Source organism: Corylus avellana, chromosome ca2 (assembly GCF_901000735.1).
Source record: "Corylus avellana chromosome ca2, CavTom2PMs-1.0".
In the NCBI taxonomy this organism is placed as follows: domain Eukaryota; kingdom Viridiplantae; phylum Streptophyta; class Magnoliopsida; order Fagales; family Betulaceae; genus Corylus; species Corylus avellana.
The window spans coordinates 23,936,121-23,949,448 of record NC_081542.1 but is presented as its reverse complement, the minus strand read 5'-3'; the positions used below and the strand labels follow the sequence as shown (position 1 = coordinate 23,949,448).

General features: G+C 36.5%; 2 protein-coding genes across 3 annotated transcripts in view; both read right to left on the bottom strand.

Moving 5' to 3' along the window:
- Positions 1-478: 478 nt before the first annotated feature.
- On the bottom strand, positions 479-3,741 carry LOC132172311 (oxoglutarate-dependent flavonoid 7-O-demethylase 1-like). 2 transcript variants are annotated; one of them, XM_059583789.1, is made up of 3 exons: positions 1,655-2,874; positions 992-1,564; positions 479-906 (listed from the first exon to the last, which is right to left on the bottom strand). In XM_059583789.1, exons 1-3 carry the CDS (start codon positions 1,721-1,723, stop codon positions 640-642), a joined length of 909 nt encoding a protein of 302 aa, XP_059439772.1. In that variant the 5' UTR covers positions 1,724-2,874; the 3' UTR covers positions 479-639. The 2 variants fall into 2 exon arrangements, with proteins under 2 accessions (XP_059439772.1, XP_059439771.1); XM_059583788.1 differs by lacking the exon at positions 1,655-2,874 and adding an exon at positions 3,410-3,741 and having other exon boundaries at positions 481-906.
- Positions 3,742-11,400: 7,659 nt separating this feature from the next.
- LOC132172319 (oxoglutarate-dependent flavonoid 7-O-demethylase 1-like) overlaps positions 11,401-13,328 on the bottom strand; it is an 8,351-nt gene continuing 6,423 nt past the window's right edge. Inside the window, exons 3-4 of the mRNA XM_059583796.1 lie at positions 12,097-12,161; positions 11,401-11,736 (exon numbers count right to left, since the gene is read on the bottom strand). Coding sequence (XP_059439779.1) covers positions 11,479-11,736; positions 12,097-12,161 — 323 coding nt within the window. The 3' untranslated portion in view covers positions 11,401-11,478. The remainder of the gene's footprint in view (positions 11,737-12,096; positions 12,162-13,328) is intronic.

The window sequence follows — 13,328 nt, the reverse complement described above, 5'->3', positions numbered from 1 at the left end:
TGGGGAAGGCCTGTCCGGACAGGGCATGCAATGGGTGAAACCTGCATTTTGGAAATGCTGTCCAGCCTTGATCAACAGCTTCGATCGATGGGTGTTTATGGTTCAATTGAGCTGAAACTTTGTAGGAATGTTCATGACACGTGAATCCTCATTGTGAATAGTAGAGATTGGATTCTAAGCATTCTATACCAGTGTTTAAGCCTGAGGACAGCAGCCTCTGTATTTTAGAACCGAATTAAGCTAACAAGATACTAACACAAGGAATTGACTGTTCATCATTACTTAAGTCTTATCCATGGGTGAACTCTAATAATCAAGCTTTACGTCCATGACTTGTTTCCAAATATGGATGTCAGTTATGCTTTATCTTCACCTTTTCTTAACATATCGGTCTAATCAAATACCATTTCTCTTGAGAATTATTTTCTTTGAAACTGGATCACATAACCAACAGTCATGAATATGTGTTTGTCATGATTTTTCACTATGGAATCATAAGTGATCTGTTAAGCAAAACAAGCATTAATTTTGTCATGAATATGTGTTCGTTTATTGAGCATATGAGCCACAAGCACTCTTTACACAGTAGTTTTCATGACATTTATTTCCTTATAGAAAGTAGAATACTCAATGTTAGTCTCAAGAGCCTCTCTGTTCCTCATTTTGGATCCTCAATGCATCAATGTACGCCTTCCCATTGAGCTTGCTTGAGGAAACTTTCCTGAAGTATTCTGCAGCACCTATTCTTTGGAATAATGCTGGTGATTCTGGAGTAATAAAGCTTGGGGCTGGACCCAAATCTCCTTCGGCTTTTGGATTGTAAAATGTGGCCATAGAAAGCCTTTCCTTTACTGAGTTTACAGTCGCTCGATGCTCAATGCTACGATATATTCCATTGGTCACAATCTGCCAAACGATGCATGAAAACACAATAAGAAGAAATTACATAGCAAAGAGATTTGAGGTGGTTCCAAGTCCATGATTTACGTACCTCTAAAATGTCTCCAATGTTGACAACAAAAGCATTAGGGAGGGGTATGACAGGAATCCACATCCCATCTTTTCTTATCTGGAGGCCTTCCATTTCATTGAGTTGGAGGAGGATTGTTAGGCCAACGCGGTCAGAGTGAGCGTTGAGGCCGATGACAAGCTCCGGTTGCGGACATGGAGGGTAGTAGTTCATCCTAATTGTCTGCCACCCATCTTCAAACAGGTTCTTCATCTCATTATTTTCCATTCTTAGAGCTTTTTCCATAAGTTCAAGGATTTTCATGGAAAGCTTTTGAAGTGCTGCTGAGTAGGCTTCTAAGTTATCTCTAAATGGGAGGGGAAGCTTGGGAAACAAGCGGGGCTTCCTCAAATGGGTTGGAAGGGTGATAAGAGCGAACAAGTCTCCCCAGTCAAGTTTTTGCTCATCGGACACAACAAAGGCCTGCCCAAACCCTTCCAATTCTCCTGGTTTTTGCCAGTATTTCTTCTTCTCCTCCATCGGCAGCTTAAAAAATGCTTGAATGTCTAATTTTATGTTCTCCAACAATGAAGTGCTCACCCCATGATTTATTAACTGCAAAACGTTTCCAACTTTTACTTGAAAGGAATTATAACAATAGTTTCATACGAGAGATTTATCTCTTATAATTTAAGCAAAACTTACCCATTCATTTATGATGGGGATTGACCGAATTGCAACCAGTGCAGTTAAGAAGAAAGGCCCCAATGGCATCCATTTGGTCGAAGTGTGGGGTTTACTTACTCAAGCATGGGGATGGGGTTGACCGAATTGCACTAACCAGAGCAGCTAATAAGAAAGGCCCAATGGCATCCATTTGGTCGAAGTGTGGGGTTCACTTACTTAAGCATGGAGATGGGATTGACTGAATTGCAGCAAACCAGGGCAGCTAATGAGAAAGGCCCCAATGGAATCCATATGCTCGAAGTGTGCGGTTCACTTATTTGAGCATGAAGATGGGATTGGCCGAATTGCAGCCAACCAGGGCAGCTAATAAGAAAGGCCCCAATGGGATCCATATGCTCGAAGTGTGGGGTTTACTTACTTGAGCATGGGGATGGGATTGGCCGAATTGCAGCCAACCAGGGCAGCTAATAAGAAAGGCCCCAATAGGATCAATATGCTCAAAGTGTGGGGTTCACTTAATCGAGCATGGAGATGGGATTGAGCTAATTGCAGCCAACCAGGACAGCTAATAAGAAAGGCCCCAATAAGTTCTATGCTCGAAGTGTGGGGTTCACTTACTCGAGCATGGAGATGAGATTGACCGAATTGCAGCCAACCAGGTAACAAGGCCCCAATGGGATCCATATGCCCGAAGTGTGGGGTTCACTTATTCGAGCATGTAGATCCAGGCCCTCTCTCATTGACTGCAATTCGGCCAATCCCTATCTATTCATTTAGTGAGTGTTCTGAAAATTAATTAAAGAAAAGACAACACCAGAATATTAAAGAGTAGATCCACATATTGGAGTTGAACAAGTCGGTCACCAAACCAGGATTTGTTGGACTGTCAAATCATTGACTTGCTTTACAAAGTTTGAGTAGCCTATTTGGCCCATTGAAGAGGAAGCACATGGGATAACTTCACATTGAGCTTTAAAAGTCCAGCACAGTCAAAAGGACAAAAGAAAGCCAAAATCATTGATGTTAATACCAGGAGAAATGCTATAACTCGGTTGACGTAACAGTGTAAATGAGTCAGTATTTTTTTTTTTTTTGAAAATACACTTTACCCTCGGATAAAGATACACCATTTTTGTTTTGCTGTCCAATGTTCAAAAATGAATGATCAAACCTCATAGTGTATATAACAGTGGAAGAAAAGACATTATCAATTTTTTTTTTTCCCAATATATGTTAAAAAAAAAAAGAAAAAAAAAAAGGGTGTTCGAGCCACCCTGTATAGACTAATAATCGGGTGGCCGAATCACCGTACGATTCATGGGGTGGTAGCCACCCATGGCTAGACTGAGGTGGTAGAAAATAAACTATTTTTGTGAAAATTTATAAGTATTGGGTAGATTCATTTAGAATTATTATTATTATTATTTTTTGGGAAATTCAGTTGGAACTCATCCACTAAGGGATGGAAACAAACATGTGAGGGCCATAGCACCTAAAAAAACCAAAGGAAAATCAATTTAGACCCCAATAATTTATTAAAGTTAAATTTTCTAATCACCCATGTGGTATTTTATTATTTACATCAATAATTTTTTTTATTGATTTGTTTTATTAAAACTATTGCAAAAATTAGTCATATGACTATTTACCGACCACAAATACTCATTATTAATCTCTTTCTAGCCACACCCAGCATGTATATCCAAGTATTTTCATATAAACAACTTTTTTAATTATTTTAAAATGAAATATATATATAAGAGAGAGAGAGACCTGGAAGAAACCCCATTCTTTGCTTGCATGGTGCAACTTCTCCAGCTCGGTGTCCATAAATTCCGGCGAGAAAAGCTTTTCCATGTCGATGATCGGGACTTGTGGTAAAGAAGCTGTGGAGTCGGAGATGTTGGGAGGGTCCTGATCGGAACGGACATACCTCGGTGGGACTGTCGCCATCGTCTCCTTCGCCAGCTCCTGAACACAGGGAACGGGGAGAGAGTTCCCAAAGTCTAACCATGGTACTTCTGGTTCCATAGCTCCAACCAAGAAAACCCACAAGGCAGAATGCTTGAATTCTACAAAATTCAAGCAATTATTGTTCTTGTCAACAGAGAGTCGGGCCCAATTATTGTTATTGTCTGTTAAAATATTATATTTTTGTAATATTTTTAATATATTACGGAAATATTTGATACTGTATTCATTATTGTAAATATGCTGATTTTATATGATTTTGTAATTATTGTATTTCCTTTATTTTAAGGCATCATTCAACTATAAATAGGTCATTTTATTGTACAATTGACCACACATTAAAAATACAAATTTTTTCTCTACAATTATCTTTCTATTGTATTTTTCTATATGGTATCAGAGTCACCTTTTTCTTGGTGCATCTTTTAAGCCTCCATTCCCCGTCTGTACAGTTTTCTTTTTCCGTTTGAACGTTCTTTTTGGTGTTTCTTTTTGTTTCAACAATACATCAAACGTTTGTTGCAGTTGTTTTTGTACGTGACGAAAATTTTAGAGATCTTATTGTGCAAAATCGGAAAGTCTGTGAAGAAATGAAGCCGTCACGCGCCTCCACTGATATGCACGCGCCGCCATGCGTCGGATGCTCTCTCTGAGCGTGAGTTTTACGCGCCACACACTCCCCACTCTCTCCATGCGCCAAATCCACTGGATGATTTTCAAGAGGAGCTTGTCAATCATGAAACACTATTGAATCAGCAGCTAGCATCATCAGCAGACACCTCAAACTTTGCCTTGTTTACTAAAAAACGAGGACAAAAATCCTTCAGAGGTCGTGGACAATACCCTGCCAAGTTTCCAGCAAGAAACTTCAATCCCAAATCACCTTCTCCTGCTACTGGAAATTTTAGCCCTAGACCTTCTCGTCCTGCTGCCAGGTTCTTCAACAACAACAATTACAATGCAGCATCAAGGTACAATACCTCTACTGGGCTACTACCACTACCAAACTCAGGCTAGACATCTCTCAATTCTTCTCCTCGAGTTCCATGCCAAATATGTGGGACGGTAAACCACCAAGCCTTGGATTGCTACCATAGGATGGACTATTCCTTCCAAGGGAGACGTCCACCTCATCAACTCGCTGCAATGGTGGCCCAATCCAACACTACCTATGAAGATCCTCAGTGGTATGCAGACAGTGCAGCCAATGTGCACATCACTCAAGACTTAGAGAACCTTAACATCCAGCAACCATTCCAAGACAATGAAACTGTTGCTGTGGGGAATGGAACAGCTCTTCCTATAGCCAATTCTGGTTCTACAACTCTTCAATCTTCTACCTCTACTTTTAAACTTAATAATGTCTTGCATTGTCCACAATCTGCTGCAAACCTTGTTTCCATTCAAAGATTTTGTCATGATAATGATTGTTTCTTTGTTCTAACCTCCTCTAATTTCTATATCATTGATTTTCAGACCAAAACAATCCTCCTAGAAGGCAAGAGTGAGAATGGCATGTATCCTCTACGGTTAGGCAAGAAGTCTCACAAGGGCAGCAAGTCTTTCATAGCTTTGTTAGGAATAAGAACCTCTTCTTTAGTATGACACTTTAGGTTAGGCCATCCTGCTAATGATGTAGTCACTCGAATTATTAGAGATAATAATCTCCCTGTTTTATTTTCAAATTCTGTTTCAGTTTCAAATATCAATAAAAGTATCCTTTGTGAGTCATGTCAATTGGGCAAAAGTAAGAAACAACCTTTCTCTGCTTCTAACCGTGTATCTTTATCCCCTCAACAACTCATTCACACTGATATATGGACTTCTCCAGTAATGTCAAACACTGTTTATAAATACTACATTGTCTTTATAGATGATTACTCCAGGTTTACATGGATTTATCCCTTACACACCAAGTCTGAAACCTATGAAACATTTCTGAAATTCAAAATGCTTGTGGAAAACCAATTCTCCACAACAATTAAAGAACTCCAATCTGATGGAGGAGGTGAATATACCTCTCTTCAATTCCAATCTTTTCTCAAAACCAATGGCATTGTCCATAGAAAAAGCTGTCCATACACTTCTCCTCAAAATGGCATTGCAAAAAGAAAACTAAGACATGTCCTTGAAACTGGATTAACATTGTTAGCTCACTCTCATCTCTCCAATAGGTATTGGGTAGATTCTTTCCTCACTGCTGTATACATCATAAACAGATTGCCTACACCTGTTCTCCAAAACATGTCTCCATACTCTAAACTTTACACCAAAGCCCCTGACTACCAAAAACTCAGAGTTTTTGGATGCTTGTGCTATCCTCTCCAGCGGCCTTACAATGCTCACAAACTAGATTATAGGTCTAAACCTTGTATCTTTTTAGGTTATAACTTTGCAGGTTACAAATGTCTTGATCCGGTAACCAATAAGGCCTATCTTTCAAGACATGTTGTGTTTGATGAGACTTCTTTTCCAGCCAAGGATCTTGCTACATCACACTTTCCATCCAGGTTACACTCCACAGGTGATTCTCCTTTCCCTTTGCCTACTATTTCTTCTTTCACTAATGAATCATCAAATTGTTCACATACTGCAGTACCCCCAACCCTGCCTCATACAATTCACCAGTCATCTACTGCAAATTGTTCCCATACTGCAGATCCAAATCCTACTTTGCCTACTGCACCAATGCCATCCCATCCAATGACTACAAGATCTAAAACTCAACTGTTAAGTACAAACACTACTGCATCTACTGTAGCACCCTCCTCAAATATAGACAATCTTCCCCAACCTATCCCTGAACCTATTACTCAACCAAATCCTACTGCAGCATCCTCCTTAATTACAGATCATCTTTCTCAACCTACTACTGAACCCATTGCTCAACCCATAACTGAGACACCCTCTCCTCTCCTATCTCACCCCATGACCACTAGGTCCAAAACAGGAAGTCAAAAACCCAAAAACTTCTCAGATTTCAAAATGTTTCACTCTAGGTATCCCCTTCTAGGCTATCATACTTTTCTACCTGAAACTGAACCTTTATGCTATAGTAAAGCTGCTCCTAACCCAAGGTGGCAGGCTGCTATGTCTCTGGAATTTGAGGCCCTTCTCTCCAACAAAACATGGACTCTTTGTCCTAGGCCTTCACACCAACATGTGATTCATAACAAGTGGGTGTACAAGATTAAGAGAAAATCAGATGGTGTAGTAGACAGATTTAAGGCCAGACTAGTTGCTAAGGGATTTGAACAAACCTCTGGGGTGGATTATACTGACACATTCAGTCCCGTTATTAAGCCATCCACTATTCGGGTTATTTTAGCACTAGCAGTATACTTCAACTGGATGATTAAGCAGTTAGACATCTCTAATGCTTTTCTTCATGGTTCCTTATCAGAGGAAGTTTACATGGAACAACCAAAGGGTTTTGTTGACAAAAACCATCCTCACTCAGTGTGCAGACTGCAGAAAGCTATTTATGGTCTTAAACAAGCCCCACGAGCTTGGTTTAAAAGACTTTCTACTTATCTATTGGATATTGGTTTCACTGCATCTCTTGTGGATAACTCTTTGTTCATTTTTATATCTGCCAGTGTTCAAATATTTATGCTAATCTATGTAGATGACATTATCATTACAGGGACACACTATGATATGATCACATCTATAGTACAACTCATGCAGCAGGAATTTCCTGTAAAGGACTTAGGACCACTAAGCTTCTTTCTTGGCATTCAAGTCACTCGAGGCCCTGCAGGTATTCATCTCTGCCAATCCAAATACATTTTTGAGCTTCTCAACAGAACTCACATGACAGGAGCAAAGCCTGCAAAGTCTCTTTGTTCCTCTGGTTCCCAACTTTCCAGATTGGATGGTGAAGAATTACTTGATCCCTCTGAATACAGAAGTGTAGTAGGAGCTCTGCAATATTGTACATTGACAAGACCTGATGTAGCTTTCTCAGTGAACCAGCTGTGCCAGCATATGCACCACCCCACAGCCACTCATTGGTCCGCAGTCAAGAGAGTCTTACAGTTTCTTAAGAGCTCATCTGACCATGGCCTGTTTTACTTCAAGACTAATCTCCAACTGAATGCATTCTGTGACTCTGATTGGGCAGGATGCCCTGATGATAGAAGATCTACCTCTGGTTTTGCTGTGTTTCTTGGTGATTGCTTGGTATCTTGGAGTGCCAAGAAACAACTAGTGGTCTCTAGATCAAGCACTAAGGCTGAGTATCGATCTCTAGCTATTGCTACAACTGAACTATATTGGTTAAGAATGCTCTTTCATGAACTTCACATCTCTCTACCAATTGCTCCAGTTGTCTAGTGTGACAATGTGAGTGCCCTATCTTTGGCAGCCAATCTAGTTTACCATGCTAGAACAAAGCACATTGAAGTTGACTATCACTTTATCAGGGAAAAAGTTCTCAACAGAGATATCAAAATCTCCTTCATCTCTACAACAGATCAAATTGCAGATGTCTTTACCAAAGGATTATCTTCAGCACGTTTTCTCTTTCTCAAATCCAAGCTCAAAGTGATTCCATCCCCTTTTTGCTGGAGGGGGCATGTTAAGCTAATTGATGATCCTACTGTTATCACAGCAGATGATGAAGTTCCAACAACACATTGCGATCGATCGCAGCCTTCAGAGTATCGAGCGCAAGATCGATCGCAATACTCTAGAGATTTATCATTCGAGAGCACCCGAGTGCGATCGATCGTAGGTACTAGTGCGATCGATCACAGTCTCAGTAGCGATCCAGCATCATAAGACTTGTATTCCTTCTCAACCTCTCTTCTATCTGTAAATACAAACAGAACATCATCTGTTTGTATTATATCTCTTCTCTTGTAATTATTTCTAATTAGATTTCTTTAGTATATTAAGTCTTCTATTGTAAATAGGTTTCTTAGATAGTTATCTTATCACTCTTATCTTGATAAGATTAAAGTTTGATTGTAATTGTAACTCTTTCATTATTTAAGCAAAATGAGAAGGCTGATGATATCATTCCGCAAAATTCTATTTCTCTAAGAAATCTTTCACAAACCAGTAGCAACAATCATCAGAAGCAAAGTAATAGCATTAAAGCATAACAAAACCCTTTCTACCAAACTGACACTTTGATTCTTTTTGAATTTCCTCGATCTGTCGCTTTGATTCGTTTTGAATTTCTTTGATTAGTTGCTTTGATTCTTTTTGCATTTGATCGATCTGTTCATCTCTTTTTCGTTTGTTTTCCACTAATTGATCCGATAACTTGGCCACTTTGAGCTTTATTTCTGCTAACTCAAAGTTGGCTTGGCTGCCATATTGCGACTTGGACTTTGATCTATTCGCCTTAGTGCGTAAGGACTTTTTCTATGACAAATTTTAGCTAAATTATTACTAAATGTACCAAACAATCTTGTTTAAATTCATTGTTAATTTAGTTTAAGAAGATTTACCTTCCAGCCTATGTCGTCAAATGAAACACATATCTTAGGCCACATGTCCCATGGCACATTCTCTAGAACTATTGCCTTCACCGCTGCCAAGTCTTTATCAACACCACATTCAAGGAATTGACAATGAAATTGACAATGGAGTAGTAGTAGAGGATTCACCTGTATCAGCTTCTAGAACTGTCCCCATATTGATGTCATTTAACGTTTTTTCAACCTCGTCGATATCCTCCGCACTTGCATTCTCATCAACCTGATCAGTAAGCAAATTGATACGAAACGGATCTTCTTCCTCATGAAATACCCACTGTGTGTAATACTTATCAATTCCATTAATGAACAAATCATTCTCCACCGGCCTAGTCTATAGGCTTATAATAACAGTTCTCGCACTTGCGATATGGACACTTGATCCTATTAGGCCGCCCATCCGCGTGACCACTTTCTATACTAATGAATTGTTTAACACCTTTTGAATATTTCTCACCAAATCTATGAGTTTTCAGCATCCAACTCTTATTCATCTCGATGTTTGTTTAAATAAAATCTTGGTACCGGTTTATTAAGCAAGTTACAAAGGGACTGGTCCAATAAAGGTCAAATTAGTATTAGTTTTAAATAAAGCTATGCTGCAAATTCTACAAATAAAAGTTATGACCAACAAAAATGAGAGAAATTATTTCATCAAGTATTATGGCAGTTGCATGTTAAGCATTAGGTGGCATAGGGAAGTGTTAGGAAACCAAACAAATGAACTCAAAAAAATTTGCAAACTGACGTGGCAGACTGTGAGTGGCAAACAAGAGAGAGGGAATTGCATTTTTTTAAAACAAAAAAAATTTAAAAACCCTTGTCATGTCCGTTTGAAAATTTTTTGGATTCATTTGTTTGGCTCCCTAACATTTCTCGATGGCATAACCATAAAGAACAAAAAAAAAAAAAAAACAAAATGGGGATTGAAATTCTGGTTTATAAATTAAAAGCAGCAGAATAAAAGTCTTTTTCTCTTATTATACCTTTTTGTTTAAACCAGAATTTTAGTTGAGTTGAAACCTTTTTGTTTTCTTTTATATTTTTTAATTTTTCTTTTTGGACGAAAACAGAATCAGGCAGCTTCACCGATGATGCTAGTGTAAATCCATGTTAATTAGTGAAAATTATACCCCAAAATCTGCAAATAAACATATTAATTAATTAATTAACCAAACAAACGAAAAAAAAAAAAGTGTTCAAAAGCGCCCAAAATGGGCACTCTTTCCTATACAAGCGAAAAGAATCTGGACGGATCCAAGATTTCTTCTCAGATGGGTACTCGAAAGGCTAACCAAAGCACCCAAACAGACCATAATACATTCTGTTTCACGCTAATATGTCATCACAAATAAGATGCATGGATTCCTTTGCGCGTCAAAAAAAAACAAAAATTGTGCTGGTACCATGGACGACATGACAACCACAACCAAAAAAAACCAAAAAAAAAAACTAGGTTTCATTGCTAATATTATCTTTTTTCCTTTTTGGTGTGGAATTAGCAACGACTAGAAATTGCCAACGCTGATAGTTTGATAAGTGATTAATAGCTATGGAATTTGAGTTGTTTTAAAAATATGGTTGCTAAAGGCTATTTTTCTTGCATTGTGAAATTATGTTGCATTTCTCTTAACTAATCTACTAGTGTTTGTTGAAAAATTAGCCTTTCACATTAAGTTCTTTCCCTTCCAGAAGTGGAGTGCATCACATTCTATAAGTCTTATCTTCCATTTAGAAGTTTAATTCTATAGATTGTGTCCAACAAATGATAAATCATTGGGATAACTTCACTTAAAACTTTTGAACTGCTACACGTTTTGAGAAAACTTCACAAATTTTAAAACTCTCAATTTGACCATTGAGCTTTCAATTAGATGCAATTGACCCCCATCCGTCAATTTTTGTCTTTAAACCCTAACAGAAACCACTAAAAATATCAAATTACCATTTAATTTTTGTTTTAATTTTCAATTTTCAATTAAGGGTAAATTTCGAATTTTGTAAAAGTTTTCAGGGGTATAAAGGTTATCACATTTCATTACTTTTAACGTCTAAAAACTGACGGGGGTAGATTACATCAAATTGAAAGTTTCGGAGGGGGGGTAAAATTGAGAAGTTTTGAAATTTAAGGGAGTCTTTTCAAATCGCGTGATAGTTCATGGGTCTTTTATGAAGTTTTCTCTAAATCATTTTATGTTGAAACAAACGGAGCCTAAATTAAATTAGTCATAATTAAGGCAGCAAAATAGTTGTTTTGTGTAAATTCAATTGTCTGAATATGATCTGCATACAATAGTTTGAATAGACAATCCATTAGCATCCAATAAGTTGTACGACATTTATATACCTCATTTTAAGGTAGTTATTGACTTGTCATATTAATTAATGGGTATCATTTTGGATCCTCATGACATCTACATATGATTTTCCACTTAGTTCGCGGGAATAAAATCCCCTGAAGTATTCTGCAACACCTATTCTTTTGAACAATGCTGGTCTCTCCGCTGTAACAAGGCTTGGTGCTGGTCCCATATCCCCATCCAGCTTTGGGCTGTAAAATGCTGCTATAGAGAGCCTCTCCTTCTCCGAGTTAACCGTCGCTCGATGCTCGATGCTTTGGTATAGACCATTCGTCACCAGCTGGTAAATCATACAACAAATAACAAATTTATCATTTCTTATTGGCTTAAATTTTTTGGAATAAGTGGTGATTTAACACGCATAAAAGCAAAAGTTTTGAGTTTGAACCTTGTCTCCATCATTAAAACGAGTGTTAAAATATAAAGTAGGGAAACTTCAAAAAATTCCCTGAAACTTTTACTCGTTTTAATACTATCCCAAAATTTAAAAACTTTCAATTAAGGGTATCCAACTTTCAATTTCTTTGAATTATTCCATTCCATTAGGATTTTTCATTAATTTTTGTCAAAATGTCCAAAATACCCCTATTTATTTTTTTATAAAATTTTAACTATATTTACAAAATTTTAGGCAACCTACCTCCAGGATATCTCCAATGTTGACCACAAAAGCATTAGGGAGGGGTTTAACAGGAGTCCACATCCACTACAAAAAAATATGACTTTTTTGACGTGGCAAACAGTAAATTATGTTTGCCACGTCAAAAACTTTTGACGTGTCTATTTAAGCACGTCAAAAAAATTTTTGTTGACGTGTCTTTTTCTACACGTCAAAAGTTTTTTGACGTGTGAAATCGACACGTCAAAAACTTTTGACGTGTCAATTCCACACGTCAAAAACTTTTGACGTGTCAATTCCACACGTCAAAAAACTTTTTTTAATATAAAAAAAAATTAACAATAACTTTGATATAAACAAATATGCATTAACAAACTATTAATGTTAATTGGCATAAAAAATTAATATTTATTGTCATTAGTATAAATTATAGTTCATTATCATTAGTATATATGTATGCATGCGTAAATTGATCAGTCTATTAATATTAATATGATAGCTACACATATTATTTTTCTAAAAATATATAAAACATACTCGAAGCATTTATTTTATAAGACCTGCAAAACTCATATGAACTCGACAAACACAATATATGCGGCCGGTTAGTTGATACATTTAATTATATATCTGTACATCTAGAATATATGGGTTTTTTTTTTTATATTCTCTAATTAATTTTAATTGGAGAGAATAAATATATATATATATATATATATGATATAGTAAATACTATTTTAATAACATTTAAATAAATAAAATTTTATGAAAATAGCTTAAATAAGATAATATATAAAAACTTATATAAATATATATATAAAGAGTATATTTTATATAAAGTTTTTGACGTGCCATGTTTGGCAAGTCAAAAACCTTTTGACGTGTCATGCATGGCACGTCAAAAACTATTGACGTGTCAAGCATGACACGTCAAAAAATTATATTAATAATTTTAATTATATAATTAATAATTTTAATTATATCAAACATAATTTTAATTATGATATAAAAAAATATGTAATAAACAACACTTAATGTTAATTGGCATAGAAAATTAATTTTGATTGGATAGGAAAATTATATATAGTTTATCATATTAGTATAAATGAAGTTGGTATATATATATATATATATATATATATGTATCATGTATGCATAAATCAATCAGTCTAGTAATATTAATATGATAGCATCCCATATTATTTATAAACAATAATATATAAAAAATACTCGATACATTTATTTTATAAGAC